Raw genomic sequence first — 20,069 nt, forward strand, 5'->3', positions numbered from 1 at the left:
TAAAAATACACCTTATAGAACAGCTGGGACTGGGAAGAGACACACAGGCACAGACACACATACACATGATAAGACATGCACTCTACACACTTACACATGGATTTTTTATTATAGATATGTGGTAGTAGAGTAGTGGCCTGATGGACACTACATGTGGTGTGAAAAGTGTTATGAAATGTAATATTTTAAATTGTATATAACTGCCTTAATTTATGTTGCTGTAGCCCAGGAAGAGTAGCTGCTGCTTTGGCAGCAGCTAATGGGGATCCACAATTAAATACACCTATAAATATGTACATATCTACCTCAATTACCTCGTACCCCTGCACCTCGATTTGGTACTGGTACCCTGTGTATATAGTCAAGTTATCGTTACTCATTTTTTATTTATTATTACTTTTATTATTAGGCGTTATTACTTTTCTATGATGTATCTATTTTATTTATGTGTGCATTGTTGGAAAGTGTCCGTCACTAAGCATTTCCCTGTTAGTCTACACCTGTTGTTTACGAAGCATGTGACGAATACATTTGGATTTGATTGATTTGACGTAAGAAAGCGCGAGGTAGATGAGGGAGGGAGATGAGGGAGGAAGGAGAGAAGAGGGTTCTCGAGCTGAGCTTTCATAGTCCAATCACTCTCCTCGCGCCAGACAGAGAACAAGTCAACGGGAATCTTGACCAGGGTAGGTTTCATCACCATACGTTTTCTATCTTTGAACTATTGCCTGTGCCTCGCATTAACATAGAGATAAATTAATCACATTGCGTTGTGTTGTGCTTTTTCTATAATATACAATTAATAACTTTTAAGTAAGTATAATATATTGAAATAGGCTATTCTTCGGCGATATTTTACTGAGTGAAAACACATATTTGGCTGCAATTAAAACCGTTTTGAATGTATTCGTTGTACTCTAGTCGAATTTTATTCTAAAACTTTAATGCATTTGGAAAGTTCCAGTTGCAATGGAATGTCTGTACATCGAAAGGGGGTTAAACAAGCGCGTCTTGACTGCATGCAGCCGTTATGACAAGCCCAGAATCCCTGAATGTCAAACATTTCACGAAAAGGATGTGACAAAAATACCGCTGTTCAGAATAAATGATTGTGGTTTCCATCGCGTGGATAAATGGTTTGCTTTGATTAGACTTAACGCAGTCCCCTTGACGTGTGGATAATGGCTCATGAAGCGTTTTGTTTGTTTCCTCTATAGCGCAACTTTCACCACAACAAGAAAATGTGAACACAAGCCCTGCCATGTAAAGACGACTCGACTCAAGGCGCCCCACATAAATCAGTACCTTAGACAGCGACACCCGGCCGTTATCAGCATCTCCAACCCGGCGGAAAGCACACAGTCCACTGCACTCGGCTGTCCTACCAGAGCGCAACCAAGGCAAGCAGTTCCGTGAATGACGATTCTCTCTATCAGAGCGCAATGGGTTTCAGAAGCGCTGCTATTAATGATATACTTAACTAATTGCGTCTTCCATACTGATGCTATTCATTCTTCTAGCCAGTATGGTAACAGTATCGATCGTGGGAGGACCAACGCGAGTGGCAGGTGACGAGGGTTGTAACAGCCTTGTTGGACTGAGAGCCTGAGAGCCTGAGAGCCCTATCACATTCACTTCACTACCAAGTCAGAGAAGATCACAAGCGTCGCGTCGGAAGTGAATTGACAGGTTAGACACACCATGGGGATAAGGCACCTTTTGCTGCTCCTCATGTACCTGGATCCCCTGAGCGTTCTCTGCGCCGGGACAGGAGGCAAGAAGATGAAACCCGTGACCAAGCGGACTCCCAAGGCGAAAGACACCAACATCACCGCGGTGATCCCCACCGCTGCGCCGCAGAAGAATACGACCAAGGACTACGATACGTGCACGGGTTACTACGATGTGAGCGGACAATTTGACAGAGAGTTTGCGTGTAACAACACGGTTCACCGCTACTGCTGCGGGTCCTGCTTCCTGCGGTTCTGCTGCCAGGAAAAAGAAAAACGAGTGGATCAGTCAAGCTGTAAAAACTACAACAAGCCGGACTGGGTGAAAACGCCCCCCCCGTCGCCAGCCTCGACGGGACAGCCTTTTGACCCGAGTATGGACCAGACGAACACTGCGGTGTACATCACCTGTGGGATCATAGCTTTTATTTTAGTGGTGGGAGTTTCGGCTAAAGTTGCCTATGACAAAGCCACAGAGCCTCCTCAGGAAATGAATATCCATAGGTAAGTCAGAATGAATGACTTAAATAAATGAATGAATGAACGAACGAATGAATATACATGTCTGCTTGGGTGCAAAGCCCCGTTTTATATGAAACATGATGAAACATGATCTGGTCTTTTATGTGTTGAGAGAAAAATGTCAATGTGGTTGAACACACCATTCTGTATTGAAGTCATGTTTACATGCAGTATAACATATTTTATGGATAATCTGAGTGTGATAATTAACCTGACATATAATATAGTTCATATGGGTCTTATCCACAACCCCCAGCAGTCTAAAAGGTCTGACCCTTGAACTAAGAAGACTAGTCGACACCTTGAAAATAATTGTTATAAATTATGGGTCAGAGGTCAGAGTTCATTGGAACATGGTCACGTGAGATTGAATACATATTTGACCTCCATTTTACATAATGTACTGTGAGGTGGTCACGTGTGTCTTCCTGGTACAGTAGGCTACAGATAAAGATGTTTCTATATGAAAAAAACACTTGACTTTTAACCAGGTTGAGCTATGTCCTGCTTTATACAAATCATTTTATCACCCACTACCAGAATGCTATTCAATCTGGTACATTAGGCTAGTTTACACACACAATAAATGATGTATATCGTTACAAACCAAAGAACCCCTATCTGTACTATTTAGAACCAGCATGTGTGTGTGTAAACTAGCCTAGTATACCAGATGGCATTCTGGCATTTACTCTCAATTCCATATATACAATTAAATATAATAAAAACAAATGCATGTGCCATTTGGTGCTATAAAGAACCCTGCTCACAAGGTTCTAAATGGAACTTGTATGGTGCTATAAAGAACCCTGCTCACAAGGTTCGAAATGGAACTTGTATGGTGCTATAAAGAACCCTGCTCATAAGGTTCTAAATGGAACTTGTATGGTGCTAGAAAGAACCCTGCTCATAAGGTTCTAAATGGAACTTGTATGGTGCTATAAAGAACACTTTCCTATGGTTTTATGAAGAACCATTAGTTCTATTTAGCATCAAAAAAGGGTTCCGCTATGGTTACAACCCTTTTTGGGGCCATATAGAATGCTTTTTTATGGTTCTTTATAGAACCATCATGGAAGAATGGTTCTCAATCTGAAATGTTCTTTGTAGATCATTTTGTGGAAACATACATGGTTATTTGTTCTGTTCAGTCATATTATAGTGTTAAATTTCCATAGGTGTTACTGTGTTAATTAGCAACTTAAGTGAGCAACCTCTTGAACAGCTTGGGGTCCATGAGAAAATAAATACAGAGTGATTTAATCATCCATTTTCAATTGATGCAAAATAATGTTGCTGTATATAGTCATAAATAACACAACTCATTAGATAAACTGGAATGAGACTCTCACTCACGGTTAAACAAAAAAAAGCTATGCCTAAACCACACCCCAAAATATTCTAATGAGCCTCCTCCCCTACATTTTAATTAGCACTAAAAGAGCAAAGAATAATTGTGTGAACTGTAAAGAACCATTGAAGGGCTCAAATGGTTCTTTGAGTCATTATGGTTCCACATAGAACCATTAGCCTTCCCAAAGAACCCTTGAGGAACCTTTTTTTTTTTTTTTGTACACATGAAAGACCAAAGTAATTGCAGAGGTGTTCAAAGGGAAATATTTACATGATTTGGGAAAGCTTGCATGTCAGATGTGTGGTGAAGGACTTATCCTATTGATGTATATTTGATGCTTTTTGTTGTTGTTGTTGGTTGTTTCACTGCAGGTGTTGAGACAAATCTAGTTTCTGCATCATAACATCAAGCCGTGTGTTATACTATGGAGAGCACTGACAGTGCATCATCCCTTCAAATGCAAACAGATAAATCCGTACGCACAACAACGTCTATACACACTCCCCTCGTAAAATACTCATAAAATGACAAGGCCTTTGCTAAGTCAAAACAAACCCTATTGCCATAGACCATAAATTAGAAAATAAAACCTCTAATCCAACCCCTCTCACCCTGAGCTAACTCGAGTCCCATAGCAGCTATCACACCAACACGTTCTCTGTGGCGGTGGTGGTGGTGTGCATTCTCAGACTGCAGTGGTGAACTGACATGGGTTAAACAAGGCTATGTTGGAGTGGCGGTCTGCAGTTCTGTGTTTTCTCAGCTGTTTCCCGGCTCCCTCTGGGGCTTTGCAACCTTACGTTTAACCACAGACTAGTGGACAACACATGATGCTGGACAGCACACATCAATGAGTAACCGCTGATACACATTTTAGTCTCCCGCTATGCAGCATGGTCTTTTTACACATGCGTGGCGCAACACTGGAGTAATCTAGAGACATTCAAAAATGTGTCACGCACAGGCGTCCGGTGGAACGATATCAATGGAATGGTTTCCATGTGTTTAAACCATTCCATTCACTCCATTGTCATGAGCCGTTCTCCTCTCAGCAGCCTCCTGTTGTATAACATTAAGGTTAAAGTGTCATTGGAGTTGCCTGACACGTCTGCGCCACAGCAAATCCAATGATAAATACATAACTGCAAAACTCAGATGTGAAATAAATGAAAACAGGGACAGTATTTATAGAACAGGAAAGGTTACGCTGTACATATATTTGTCACGCACAAGGCTTTGAGCAATCGCAGCAATGCAAACATAATTTGATTTCCTCCTCTTCAAAAAGCTCAACCAGAAAAAAACAACTATTTGTGTTATTTTCTGTCATGATGCTGTTGAGTTTTTCCGTTCCCTCTCTCCCCTCTCCTTCTCACCCTCGAGGGGTGCCATACCTCCGTATGCACCTGGTGTCAGCCTGAAAAACACTCCAATTCAACCCAATTATAACGGCTTCTCATAAACACAACTATGCTTCTCTTTCTGTTGTTAGTATATTTGTTACCTTCACTGTTTTGTTAGTAGAGTGGATGTCCACACCCCCGCGGACATCTAATTAGCATAATACAAAACCCCATAGAATCTGTCTGTTTAAGTGAGACGTATCTATCTTGGGCTTGGGTCCTCAATCCACAGCAGCTGACAATGCCGGTCTTCTGCATCTGCGGTGAAAGTTGGCAGAGCTACAGTGGGATTTGTCAGACCAGGAGACATGCCGAAAATGTAGTGCCAAAAAAGGGGTTAAATATGGGTAAAATAAATATACAAATAATTAGCTTATCTGTCTTATATAAGACAGACACTTCAAAACGGACCTCCTTTTGATTTATTTTTTGGACGGTCTGTTTTGCCATATATGAATACAGTGGGGCAAAAAAGTATTTAGTCAGCCACCAATTGCGCAAGTTCTCCCACTTAAAAAGATGAGAGAGGCCTGTAATTTTCATCATAGGTACACTTCAACTATGACAGACAAAATGAGAAGAAAAAAAATCCAGAAAATCACATTGTAGGATTTTTAATGAATAAGTATTTGGTCACCTACAAACAGGCAAGATTTCTGGCTCTCACAGACCTCTTTAAGAGGCTCCTCTGTCCTCCACTCGTTACCTGTATTAATGGCACCTGTTTGAACTTGTTATCAGTATAAAAGACACCTGTCCACAACCTCAAACAGTCACACTCCAAACTCCACTATGGCCAAGACCAAAGAGCTGTCAAAGGACACCAGAAACAAAATTGTAGACCTGCAATAGGTAAGCAGCTTGGTTTGAAGAAATCAACTGTGGGAGCAATTATTAGGAAATGGAAGACATACAAGACCACTGATAATCTCCCTCGATCTGGGGCTCCACGCAAGATCTCACCCCGTGGGGTCAAAATGATCACAAGAACGGTGAGCAAAAATCCCAGAACCACACGGGGGGACCTAGTGAATGACCTGCATAGAGCTGGGACCAAAGTAACAAAGCCTACCATCAGTGACACACTACGCCGCCAAGGACTCAAATCCTGCAGTGCCAGACGTGTCCCGCTGCTTAAGCCAGTACATGTCCAGGCCCGTCTGAAGTTTGCTAGAGAGCATTTGGATGATCCAGAAGAAGATTGGGAGAATGTCAGATGAAACCAAAATAGAACGTTTTGGTAAAAACTCAACTCGTCGTTTTTGGAGGACAAAGAATGCTGAGTTGCATCCAAAGACCACCATGCCTACTGTGAAGCATGGGGGTGGAAACATCATGCTTTGGGGCTGTTTTTCTGCTAAGGGACCAGGACGACTGATCCGTGTAAAGGAAAGAATGAATGGGGCCATGTATCGTGAGATTTTGAGTGAAAACCTCCTTCCATCAGCAAGGGCATTGAAGATGGAACGTGGCTGGGTCTTTCAGCATGTCAATGATCCCAAACACATCGCCCGGGCAACGAAGGAGTGGCTTCCTATGAAGCATTTCAAGGTCCTGGAGTGGCCTAGCCAGTCTCCAGATCTCAACCCCATAGAAAATCTTTGGAGGGAGTTGAAAGTCTGTGTTGCCCAGCAACAGCCCCAAAACATCACTGCTCTAGAGGAGATCTGCATGGAGGAATGGGCCAAAATACCAGCAACAGTGTGTGAAAACCTTGTGAAGACTTACAGAAAACATTTGACCTCTGTCATTGCCAACAAAGGGTATATAACAAAGTATTGAGATAAACTTTTGTTATTGACCAAATACTTATTTTCCACCATAATTTGCAAATAAATTCATAAAAAATCCTACAATGTGATTTTCTGGATTTCTTTTTCTCATTTTGTCTGTCATAGTTGAAGTGTACCTATGATGAAAATTACAGGCCTCTCATCTTTTTAAGTGGGAGAACTTGCACAATTGGTGGCTGACTAAATACTTTTTTGTTTCTATGGGGTAATAGCAGTAACACCAAATTCAATATTCCATAAATATTTTTTTTTCCAAAACAAATTATACTATACAGGGTTCCTAAAATTCCAAATCAAATATCTAAATGATCCTTATTATGACCTACTTATATGTTTGCACAGTAGAAACCCATCTCCGGGCCCTTATACCGCAGGAGGGTTTATAATGGTTCTCTATAACCATTCAGTGTCAAGTGCTCACTCATTCAGTGCTCACTCATTCAGTGCTCACTCATTCAGTGCTCACTCATTCAGTGCTCACTCATTCAGTGCTCACTCATTCAGTGCTCACTCATTCAGTGCTCACTCACCTTGGAAACGTAAATGCTTGGAGAAGTGAGCTAAACAGACGTATCAGTGACTTTTGGTGCACAAACTTTAAAAAAAAATCAAAACCTGCCATTTTCTTCTCTGTGTCCACAGGGCCCTTGCAGACATCCTGAGGCAACAGGGGCCCATTCCCATATCTCAGTACGACTGTGAGAACTTTTCAGCCATGAACGGCTCTCCCAAAGACAACACTCCTCAACAAACCTCCTCCAAGAACCACTACACCCCTGTCCACCAGTCCAAGTCCAACCACGGTACGTGACCTTTATAGGTACATATATTCGACTGTTTTCGGTAAATATCTTCAAAGACACATTGGTGAAGTGTTATATTGTGTGAAGTGTGCGAATGTGTTGGTGCATAATCACTATGTTTCCAGTAGCGCTGCGTGGGTACAATCACTGGGAAAACCAAGCCACGATTGTTTTTCTCTCCATATTGCAACCTATGCGTTGTGATAATTGCGTTGTTTGCTCTATCACCTGTTAGTTCATATGCCTTGGCCACCGTGATATATAGGCCCAAGGCCGAGAGAAAACGCAGTGGAAAATCAATTCAACCACACCTTTGTTTCATCACAAAACCATAGAGCAACCTCTGTCTGGTGGAGTCCCCAAGGCATACTGCACGTTACAGTTACATGGCCTACAGCAACCTCTGTCTGGTGGAGTCCCCAAGGCATACTGCACGTTACAGTTACATGGCCTACAGCAACCTCTGTCTGGTGGAGTCCCCAAGGCATACTGCTGCACGTTACAGTTACATGGCCTACAGCAACCTCTGTCTGGTGGAGTCCCCAAGGCATACTGCACGTTACAGTTACATGGCCTACAGCAACCTCTGTCTGGTGGAGTCCCCAAGGCATACTGCACGTTACAGTTACATGGCCTACAGCAACCTCTGTCTGGTGGAGTCCCCAAGGCATACTGCACGTTACAGTTACATGGCCTACAGCAACCTCTGTCTGGTGGAGTCCCCAAGGCATACTGCCTACGTTACAGTTACATGGCCTACAGCAACCCTCTGTCTGGTGGAGTCCCCAAGGCATACTGCACGTTACAGTTACATGGCCTACAGCAACCTCTGTCTGGTGGAGTCCCCAAGGCATACTGCACGTTACAGTTACATGGCCTACAGCAACCTCTGTCTGGTGGAGTCCCCAAGGCATACTGCACGTTACAGTTACATGGCCTACAGCAACCTCTGTCTGGTGGAGTCCCCAAGGCATACTGCACGTTACAGTTACATGGCCTACAGCAACCTCTGTCTGGTGGAGTCCCCAAGGCATACTGCACGTTACAGTTACATGGCCTAGAGCAACCTCTGTCTGGTGGAGTCCCCAAGGCATACTGCACGTTACAGTTACATGGCCTACAGCAACCTCTGTCTGGTGGAGTCCCCAAGGCATACTGCACGTTACAGTTACATGGCCTACAGCAACCTCTGTCTGGTGGAGTCCCCAAGGCATACTGCACGTTACAGTTACATGGCCTACAGCAACCTCTGTCTGGTGGAGTCCCCAAGGCATACTGCACGTTACAGTTACATGGCCTACAGCAACCTCTGTCTGGTGGAGTCCCCAAGGCATACTGCACGTTACAGTTACATGGCCTACAGCAACCTCTGTCTGGTGGAGTCCCCAAGGCATACTGCACGTTACAGTTACATGGCCTACAGCAACCTCTGTCTGGTGGAGTCCCCAAGGCATACTGCACGTTACAGTTACATGGCCTACAGCAACCTCTGTCTGGTGGAGTCCCCAAGGCATACTGCACGTTACAGTTACATGGCCTACAGCAACCTCTGTCTGGTGGAGTCCCCAAGGCATACTGCACGTTACAGTTACATGGCCTACAGCAACCTCTGTCTGGTGGAGTCCCCAAGGCATACTGCACGTTACAGTTACTGGCCTACAGCAACCTCTGTCTGGTGGAGTCCCCAAGGCATACTGCACGTTACAGTTACATGGCCTACAGCAACCTCTGTCTGGTGGAGTCCCCAAGGCATACTGCACGTTACAGTTACATGGCCTACAGCAACCTCTGTCTGGTGGAGTCCACAAGGCATACTGCACGTTACAGTTACGTGGCCTACAGCAACCTCTGTCTGGTGGAGTCCCCAAGGCATACTGCACGTTACAGTTACATGACCTACAGCAACCTCTGTCTGGTGGAGTCCACAAGGCATACTGCACGTTACAGTTACATGGCCTACAGCAACCTCTGTCTGGTGGAGTCCCCAAGGCATACTGCACGTTACAGTTACATGGCCTACAGCAACCTCTGTCTGGTGGAGTCCACAAAGCATACTGCACGTTACAGTTACATGACCTACAGCAACCTCTGTCTGGTGGAGTCCCCAAGGCATACTGCACGTTACAGTTACATGACCTACAGCAACCTCTGTCTGGTGGAGTCCCCAAGGCATACTGCACGTTACAGTTACATGACCTACAGCAACCTCTGTCTGGTGGAGTCCCCAAGGCATACTGCACGTTACAAACAGTTACATGACCTACAGCAACCTCTGTCTGGTGGAGTCCCCAAGGCATACTGCACGTTACAGTTACATGGCCTACAGCAACCTCTGTCTGGTGGAGTCCACAAGGCATACTGCACGTTACAGTTACATGGCCTACAGCAACCTCTGTCTGGTGGAGTCCACAAGGCATACTGCACGTTACAGTTACATGACCTACAGCAACCTCTGTCTGGTGGAGTCCACAAAGCATACTGCACGTTACAGTTACATGACCTACAGCAACCTCTGTCTGGTGGAGTCCACAAAGCATACTGCACGTTACAGTTACATGACCTACAGCAACCTCTGTCTGGTGGAGTCCACAGCAACCAGTTACATGACCTACAGCAACCTCTGTCTGGTGGAGTCCCCAAGGCATACTGCACGTTACAGTTACATGACCTACAGCAACCTCTGTCTGGTGGAGTCCACAAGGCATACTGCACGTTACAGTTACAAGACCTACAGCAACCTCTGTCTGGTGGAGTCCACAAAGCATACTGCACGTTACAAACAGTTACATGACCTACAGCGTGGTTAAGCAAGGTAATGTTTCTGACATTTTCAGACTATTAAACAACTATTGATTTAGAACCACAGAGAGTTACCGCAAGTCACAAAGAAAACAGGAACTGCCTCGAATATTCCAGCATCATTTCAACTACAACATTCCAACATCATCAAATCACCTCTGCTTAATCTAATACAGGGACAACTAAAAGATTCACAAAACAATTTAGTCCAATCAACGTATGCTAAATATCATACTGTCCATGGTACTAACTTCTGTGTGTGTGTGTGTGTGTGTGTGTGCATGAAGATTTTTTTTTTGGACTCACCCTACTTCTAGAGAAATGCCAATGCCATTCTCCTCTCTTTCATGTTGCCGAAATGGTCTCACTGTCATACAGTACATGCTTTTAGTTGGTGTTATCATAGGCTACCAGGCTAAAATGTTTGCTCGCTAGACTAACTTCCTTTCATGGGCAACAATTAGCCAGATAGTTAACATTAGCCTACTTCCATCAGGCCAGGGGCATAATGTATAAATTAATGATTGGATCGGATTCGCCATTATAATCATTGGCCAGTACGAAGAATTAAGTAAAAACCACAAGTCCAAATCCCTACTTCTCTATGGCTAATTTAGGAAATAGATTGTTTTAGTTAGCTCGCTAGCCTTTGGAGGACAACACAACGAGATGCAACAATTACATTTATTTCTGTCAACAATGACATTTGGCTTTTGATATGATGTGATAGGTTGTGAAGCCAAATCCAAACTGGATTCCCTTGATACTTTCTTTTGGTGCGCAAGGATCATTCACAGTTGAGCTGAATGCTGATTGGCTATTATTTTATTATTTTTGTTCATCAATGCTATGCTGGCTTCTCTTGCATTGAATGCTACTGGCGGCAACAATGTCATACCCTTTTGGACCAGACGCATCAGATAAATGGTATGTACACATCGAGACAGAGGGGGCGCTGTTTCGCTTGCTTGGATGCTTTCTCTGGTCAGATACATTCAGCCTCTTGTGAATTAAAGGAAAATTATAAAATACAGAGAGATGAAAGATACATATATTTTTTTTTTGAGGGGGGGGGCCAGGCTTTCATTGGAATCCATGAGTACATGCCACTGTGTGCTTCAATAATTTGTGTGTGTGTTTATATGAGCCGTTGTGTGTTTATATGAGCCGCAGTGTTTATTCAGTTTCTGTGTGAGAGCACACACAGTGTTCATTCAGTTTCTGTGTGAGAGCACACACAGTGTTCATTCAGTTTCTGTGTGAGAGCACACACAGTGTTCATTCAGTTTCTGTGTGAGAGCACACACAGTGTTTATTCAGTTTCTGTGTGAGAGCACACACAGTGTTTATTCAGTTTCTGTTCCCTGTCAGTGGTGTAATCTCTTATGTAGACATCCCATAATCATCCAATTTGTGCAAGAGAGAGAAAGGTAGGGTTAGAGACTGTGTGAGAGCACACACAGGTAGGGTTAGAGAGTTTCTGTGAGAGAGAGCACACAGGGTTAGAGTTTCAGTAGAGAGCAGAAAGTGGGTTAGAGACAGTAGAGAGAGCAACAGGTAGGGTTAGAGACAGTAGAGAGAGTAGAACAGGTAGGGTTAGAGACAGTAGAGAGAGCAACAGTGTAGGGTTAGAGACAGTAGAGAGAGAAAGGTTTATTAGAGACAGTAGAGAGAAAAGGTAGGGTTAGATAGAGAGAGAAAGGTCAGTGAGAGAGAAAGTAGGGTTAGAGACAGTGTGAGAGCAGAGACAGTGGGTTAGAGACAGTAGAGAGAGAACAGGTAGGGTTAGAGACAGTTTCTGAGTGAGAGACACACAGTGGGGGTTAGAGACAGTGAGAGAGAAAGGTAGGGTTAGAGACAGTAGAGAGTGAGAGCACACAGGGTTAGAGACAGTAGAGCACACAGAGGTAGGGTTAGAGACAGTAGAGTGGTGTAATCTAGGGCTATGAGACAGACATCCCAGGGTAATCACAGTAGAGAATTTAGAGACAGTAGAGAGAGAAAGGTAGGGTTAGAGACAGTAGAGAGAGAAAAGGTAGGGTTAGAGACAGTAGAGAGAGAAAGGTAGGGTTAGAGACAGTAGAGAGAGAAAGGTAGGGTTAGAGACAGTAGAGAGAGAAAGGTAGGGTTAGAGACAGTAGAGAGAGAAAGGTAGGGCTAGAGACAGTAGAGAGAGAAAGGTAGGGTTAGAGACAGTAGAGAGAGAGAAAGGTAGGGTTAGAGACAGTAGAGAGAGAAAGGTAGGGTTAGAGACAGTAGAGAGAGAAAGGTAGGGTTAGAGACAGTAGAGAGAGAAAGGTAGGGTTAGAGACAGTAGAGAGAGAAAGGTAGGGTTAGAGACAGTAGAGAGAGAGAGAGGAATAGAGACAGTAGAGAGAGAGAAAGGTAGGGTTAGAGACAGTAGAGAGAGAAACGTAGGGTTAGAGACAGTAGAGAGAGAAAGGTAGGGTTAGAGACAGTAGAGAGAGAAAGGTAGGGTTAGAGACAGTAGAGAGAGAGGGTTAGACAGGAATAGAGACAGTAGAGAGAGAGAAAGGTAGGGTTAGAGACAGTAGAGAGAGAAAGGTAGGGTTAGAGACAGTAGAGAGAGAGAGTTAGGGTTAGAGACAGTAGAGTTAGACAGAAAGGTAGGGTTAGAGACAGTAGAGAGAGAAAGGTAGGGTTAGAGACAGTAGAGAGAGAAAGGTAGGGTTAGAGACAGTAGAGAGAGAGAAAGGTAGGGTTAGACAGTAGAGAGAGAAAGGTAGGGTTAGAGACAGTAGAGAGAGAAAGGTAGGGCTAGAGACAGTAGAGAGAGAAAGGTAGGGTTAGAGACAGTAGAGAGAGAAAGGTAGGGTTAGAGACAGTAGAGAGAGTAGGGTTAGAGACAGTAGAGAGAGAGGTAGAGACAGTAGAGAGAGAGAAAGGTAGGGTTAGAGACAGTAGAGAGAGAAACGTAGGGTTAGAGACAGTAGAGAGAGAAAGGTAGGGTTAGAGACAGTAGAGAGAGAAAGGTAGGGTTAGAGACAGTAGAGAGAGAGAGAGGGTTAGAGAATAGAGACAGTAGAGAGAGAGAAAGGTAGGGTTAGAGACAGTAGAGAGAGAAAGGTAGGGTTAGAGACAGTAGAGAGAGAAAGTTAGGGTTAGAGACAGTAGAGTTAGAGAAAGGTAGGGTTAGAGACAGTAGAGAGAGAAAGGTAGGGTTAGAGACAGTTAGGGTTAGAGACAGTAGAGAGAGAAAGGTAGGGTTAGAGACAGTAGAGAGAGAAAGGTAGGGTTAGAGACAGTAGAGAGAGAGAAAGGTAGGGTTAGAGACAGTAGAGAGAGAAGAGAAAAAGGTAGGGTTAGAGACAGTAGAGAGAGAAAGGTAGGGTTAGAGACAGTAGAGAGAGAGAGGGTTAGAGACAGTAGAGAGAGAGAAAGGTAGGGGTTAGAGACAGTAGAGAGAGAAAGGTAGGGTTAGAGACAGTAGAGAGAGAAAAGGTAGGGTTAGAGACAGGTTAGGGTTAGAGAGTAGAGGTAGGGTTAGAGACAGTAGAGAGAGAAAGGTAGGGTTAGAGACAGTAGAGAGAGAGAAAGGTAGGGTTAGAGACAGTAGAGAGAGAAAGGTAGGGTTAGAGACAGTAGAGAGAGAAAGGTAGGGTTAGAGACAGTAGAGAGAGAAAAGGTAGGGTTAGAGACAGTAGAGAGAGAAAGGTAGGGTTAGAGACATTAGAGAGAGAAAGGTAGGTAGGGTTAGAGACAGTAGAGAGAGAAAGGTAGGGTTAGAGACAGTAGAGAGAGAGAAAGGTAGGGTTAGAGACAGTAGAGAGAGAAAGGGGTTAGAGACATAGGGTTAGAGACATTAGAGAGAGAGAGGTAGGGTTAGAGACAGTAGAGAGAGAAAGGTAGGGTTAGAGACAGTAGAGAGAGAAAGGTAGGGTTAGAGACAGTAGAGAGAGAGGTAGGGTTAGAGACATTAGAGAGAGAAAGGTAGGGTTAGAGACAGTAGAGAGAGAAAGGTAGGGTTAGAGACAGTAGAGAGAGAAAGGTAGGGTTAGAGACAGTAGAGAGAGAAAGGTAGGGTTAGAGACAGTAGAGAGAGAGAGGTAGGGTTAGAGACAGTAGAGAGAGAGAGGTAGGGTTAGAGACAGTAGAGAGAGAAAGGTAGGGTTAGAGACAGTAGAGAGAGAAAGGTAGGGTTAGAGACAGTAGAGAGAGAGAGGTAGGGTTAGAGACAGTAGAGAGAGAAAGGTAGGGTTAGAGACATTAGAGAGAGAGAGGTAGGGTTAGAGACAGTAGAGAGAGAAAGGTAGGGTTAGAGACAGTAGAGAGAGAAAAAGGTAGGGTTAGAGACAGTAGAGAGAGAGGTAGGGTTAGAGACAGTAGAGAGAGAAAGGTAGGGTTAGAGACAGTAGAGAGAGAAAAGGTAGGGTTAGAGACAGTAGAGAGAGAAAGGTAGGGTTAGAGACAGTAGAGAGAGAAAGGTAGGGTTAGAGACAGTAGAGAGAGAAAAGGTAGGGTTAGAGACAGTAGAGAGAGAAAGGTAGGGTTAGAGACAGTAGAGAGAGAAAGGTAGGGTTAGAGACAGTAGAGAGAGAGAGGAATAGAGACAGTAGAGAGAGAAAGGTAGGGTTAGAGACAGTAGAGAGAAAAGGTAGGGTTAGAGACAGTAGAGAGAGAGAAAGGTAGGGTTAGAGAGAAGGTAGGGTAGGGTTAGAGACAGTAGAGAGAGAAAGGTAGGGTTAGAGACAGTAGAGAGAAGAAAGGTAGGGTTAGAGACAGTAGAGAGAGAAAGGTAGGGTTAGAGACAGTAGAGAGAGAGAAAGGTAGGGTTAGAGACAGTAGGTGGAGAAAGGTAGGGTTAGAGACAGTAGAGAGAGAGAAAGTTAGGGTTCGAGACAGTAGAGAGAGAAAGGTAGGGTTAGAGACAGTAGAGAGAGAAAGGTAGGGTTAGAGACAGTAGAGAGAGAGAAAGGTAGGGTTAGAGACAGTAGAGAGAAAGGTAGGGTTAGAGACAGTAGAGAGAGAAAGGTAGGGTTAGAGACAGTAGAGAGAGAGAGGAATAGAGACAGTAGAGAGAGAGAGACGGAGAGAGGGAGTGAGACAGTAGAGAGAAAGACGGAGAGAGAGAGAGGGAGAGAGACAGTAGAGAGAGAGAGAGGGAGAGAGCAGAGAGAGAGAGAGAGACAGAAAGAGGGCCTGTTAGTGTAGATAACTGTGGCTAGCAAGGGAACAGGGCCGGGCAATCTCTGGCAGGGTGGAAACGTTAGACGCTGGCACACAGAGACCGCAGCGAGACCGTGACCGCTCGGCACGCGGAGTAACGTGATTCGACCACACGGCTGGGAAGTGGGAACAGAACACCACTGACAGGGTGTACTCTGGGATATGGGCTCTCTGAAGAGATACAGTTAACTTGAGACAGCTTTGTGGTTGCAGGATTGTGAAGCAGGTCTGAGTCGAGAGAGAGGGACAGAGAGAGAGAGAGGGAGAGGGAGAAGGAGAGAGAGAGAGACGGAGAAAGGTGTTTGAGAGATACACAGTGAGACAGAAAGACGATTGAGAGAGGAAGATACTGAGGCCGTATCTGAATAGCTGTACTTGCATTCTAAATAGTAGGCAGTGAGGGAAAAAAGTATTTGATCCCCTGCTGATTTTGTACGTTTGCCCACTGACAAAGAAATTATCAAACTATAATTTTAATGGTAGGTTTATTTGAACAGTGAGAGACAGAATAACAACAAAAAAATCCAGAAAAACGCATGTCAAACATGTTATAAATTGATTTGCATTTTAATGAGGGAAATAAGTATTTGACCCCCTCTCAATCAAAAAGATTTCTGGCTCCCAGGTGTCTTTTATACAGGTAACGAGCTGAGATTAGAGCACACTCTTAAAGGGAGTGCTCCGAATCTCAGCTTGTTACCTGTATAAAAGACACCTGTCCACAGAAGCAATCAATCAATCAGATTCCAAACTCTCCACCATGGCCAAGACCAAAAAGGCTCTCCAAGGATGTCAGGGACAAGATTGTAGACCTACACAAGGCTGGAATGGGCTACAAGACCATCGCCAAGCAGCTTGGTGAGAAGGTGACAACAGTTGGTGCGATTATTCGCAAATGGAAGAAACACAAAAGAACTGTCAATCTCCCTCGGCCTGGGACTCCATGCAAGACCTCACCTCGTGGAGTTGCAATGATCATGAGAACGGTGAGGAATCAGCCCAGAACTACACAGGAGGATCTTGTCAATGATCTCAAGGCAGCTGGGACCATAGTCACCAAGAAAACAATTGGTAACACACTACGCCGTGAAGAACTGAAATCCTGCTGCGCCCTCAAGGTCCCCCTGTTCAAGAAAGCACATATACATGCCCGTCTGAAGTTTGCCAATGAACATCTGAATGATTCAGAGGACAACTGGGTGAAAGTGTTGTGGTCAGATGAGACCAAAATGGAGCTCTTTGGCATCAACTCAACTCGCCGGGCTTGGAGGAGGAGGAATGCTGCCTATTACCCCAAGAACACCATTGCCACTGTCAAACATGGCGGTGGAAACATTATGCTTTGGGGGTGTTTTTCTGCTAAGGGGACAGGACAACTTCACCGCATCAAAGGAACGATGGACGGGGCCATGTACCGTCAAATCTTGGGTGAGAACCTCCTTCCCTCAGCCAGGGCATTGAAAATGGGTTGTGGATGGGTTTTCCAGCATGACAATGACCCAAAACACACGGCCAAGGCAACAAATGAGTGGCTCAAGGAGATGCACATTAAGGTCCTGGAGTGGCCTAGCCAGTCTGCAGACCTTAATCCCATAGAAAATCTGTGGGGGAGCTGAAGGTTTGAGTTGCCAAACGTCAGCCTCGAAACCTTAATGATTTAGAGAAGTTCTGCAAAGAGGAGTGGGACAAAATCCCTCCTGAGATGTGTGCAAACCTGGTGGCCAACTACAAGAAACGTCTGACCTCTGATTGCCACCAAGGGTTTTGCCAGAAGAGCCAGAAGAGGACTGGCCACCCCACATAGCCTGGTTCCTCTCTAGGTTTCTTCCTAGGTTTTGGCCTTTCTAGGGAGTTTTTCCTAGCCACCGTGCTTCTACACCTGCATTGCTTGCTGTTTGGGGTTTTAGGCTGGGTTTCTGTACAGCACTTTGAGATATCAGCTGATGTACGAAGGGCTATATAAATAAATTTGATTTGATTTGATTTGCCACCAAGTACTAAGTCATGTTTTGCAGACGGGTCAAATACTTATTTCCCTCATTAAAATGCAAATCAATTTATAACATTTTTGACATGCATTTTTCTGGATTTTTTTGTCTCACTGTTCAAATAAACCTACCATTAAAATTATAGACTGATCATTTCTTTGTCAGTTGGCAAATGTACAAAATCAGCAGGGAATCAAATACTTTTTTCCCTCGCTGTATGTGGCACTCGAGTATGCTCAAATGCCAGGATGTCATACTCACTTCTGATTTTCATCTAGTACAAATTCACTGCATGCTCTTGAGGAAGATGATCAGCTTTTCACGTGTGTTTGGCAACAGTTTATAATCAGATCGGGGCTGTAGCAAAATGAACAACTGGAGGGAAACACTTTAGATTACACATTCTCAGTATGGGGAAGTCTAGTATTAGATTATACATTCTCAGTATGGGGGAGTCTAGTATTAGATTATACATTCTCAGTATGGGGGAGTCTAGTATTAGATTATACATTCTCAGTATGGGGGAGTCTAGTATTAGATTACACATTCTCAGTATGGGGGAGTCTAGTATTAGATTATACATTCTCAGTATGGGGGAGTCTAGTATTAGATTATACATTCTCAGTATGGGGAGTCTAGTATTAGATTACACATTCTCAGTATGGGGAGTCTAGTATTAGATTATATATTCTCAGTATGTTTCAGTCTAGTATTAGATTACACATTCTCAGTATGGGGAGTCTAGTATTAGATTATATATTCTCAGTATGGGGGAGTCTAGTATTAGATTATACATTCTCAGTATGGGGAAGTCTAGTATTAGATTATACATTCTCAGTATGGGGAGTCTAGTATTAGATTATATATTCTCAGTATGGGGAAGTCTAGTCTAGTATTAGATTATACATTCTCAGTATGGGGAGTCTAGTATTAGATTACACATTCTCAGTATGGGGAGTCTAGTATTAGATTATACATTCTCAGTATGGGGGAGTCTAGTATTAGATTATACATTCTCAGTATGGGGGAGTCTAGTATTAGATTACACATTCTCAGTATGGGGGAGTCTAGTATTAGATTATACATTCTCAGTATGGGGAAGTCTAGTATTATATTATACATTCTCAGTATGGAGGAGTCTAGTATTAGATTATACATTCTCAGTATGGGGAAGTCTAGTATTAGATTATACATTCTCAGTATGGAGGAGTCTAGTATTAGATTATACATTCTCAGTATGGGGAAGTCTAGTATTAGATTATATATTCTCAGTATGGGGGAGTCTAGTATTAGATTATATATTCTCAGTATGTGTGAGTATTGTATTAGATTACACATTCTCAGTATGGGGAGTCTAGTATTAGATTATACATTCTCAGTATGGGGAAGTCTAGTATTAGATTACACATTCTCAGTATGTTTCAGTCTAGTATTAGATTACACATTCTCAGTATGGGGAGTCTAGTATTAGATTATATATTCTCAGTATGGAGGAGTCTAGTATTAGATTATATATTCTCAGTATGGAGGAGTCTAGTATTAGATTACACATTCTCAGTATGGGGAGTCTAGTATTAGATTACACATTCTCAGTATGGGGAGTCTAGTATTAGATTATACATTCTCAGTATGGGGAAGTCTAGTATTAGATTATACATTCTCAGTATGGGGAGTCTAGTATTAGATTATATATTCTCAGTATGGAGGAGTCTAGTATTAGATTACACATTCTCAGTATGGGGAAGTCTAGTATTAGATTATACATTCTCAGTATGGGGAAGTCTAGTATTAGATTATACATTCTCAGTATGGGGAGTCTAGTATTAGATTACACATTCTCAGTATGGGGAGTCTAGTATTAGATTATACATTCTCAGTATGGGGAAGTCTAGTATTAGATTACACATTCTCAGTATGGGGAGTCTAGTATTAGATTACACATTCTCAGTATGGGGGAGTCTAGTATTAGATTATACATTCTCAGTATGGGGAAGTCTAGTATTAGATTATACATTCTCAGTATGGGGAAGTCTAGTATTAGATTACACATTCTCAGTATGGGGAGTCTAGTATTAGATTACACATTCTCAGTATGGGGAGTCTAGTATTAGATTATACATTCTCAGTATGGGGAGTCTAGTATTAGATTACACATTCTCAGTATGGGGAGTCTAGTATTAGATTACACATTCTCAGTATGGGGAGTCTAGTATTAGATTACACATTCTCAGTATGGGGAGTCTAGTATTAGATTACACATTCTCAGTATGGGGAAGTCTAGTATTAGATTACACATTCTCAGTATGGGGAGTCCAGTATGAGATTATATATTCTCAGTATGGGGAGTCTAGTATTAGATTATATATTCTCAGTATGGGGAGTCCAGTATGAGATTATATATTCTCAGTATGGGGAGTCCAGTATGAGATTATATATTCTCAGTATGTTTGAGTATTGTATTATATTACACATTCTCAGTATGGGGAGTAT

At 43.3% G+C, this 20,069-nt stretch overlaps 1 protein-coding gene across 3 annotated transcripts in view; it reads left to right on the forward strand.

The window, feature by feature from the left end:
* The first annotated feature begins 578 nt into the window (after positions 1-578).
* Positions 579-20,069, forward strand: part of LOC112223367 (protein shisa-6-like) — a 122,776-nt gene continuing 103,285 nt past the window's right edge. For all 3 annotated transcript variants that reach the window (XM_042305582.1, XM_042305583.1, XM_042305584.1), the window contains exons 1-3: positions 579-686; positions 1,218-2,234; positions 7,445-7,605. In XM_042305582.1, the coding sequence (XP_042161516.1) occupies positions 1,702-2,234; positions 7,445-7,605 (694 nt within the window). In that variant the 5' untranslated portion in view covers positions 579-686; positions 1,218-1,701. The remainder of the gene's footprint in view (positions 687-1,217; positions 2,235-7,444; positions 7,606-20,069) is intronic.

This window comes from Oncorhynchus tshawytscha, linkage group LG24 (genome assembly GCF_018296145.1).
Source record: "Oncorhynchus tshawytscha isolate Ot180627B linkage group LG24, Otsh_v2.0, whole genome shotgun sequence".
Classification (NCBI taxonomy): Eukaryota; Metazoa; Chordata; class Actinopteri; order Salmoniformes; family Salmonidae; genus Oncorhynchus; species Oncorhynchus tshawytscha.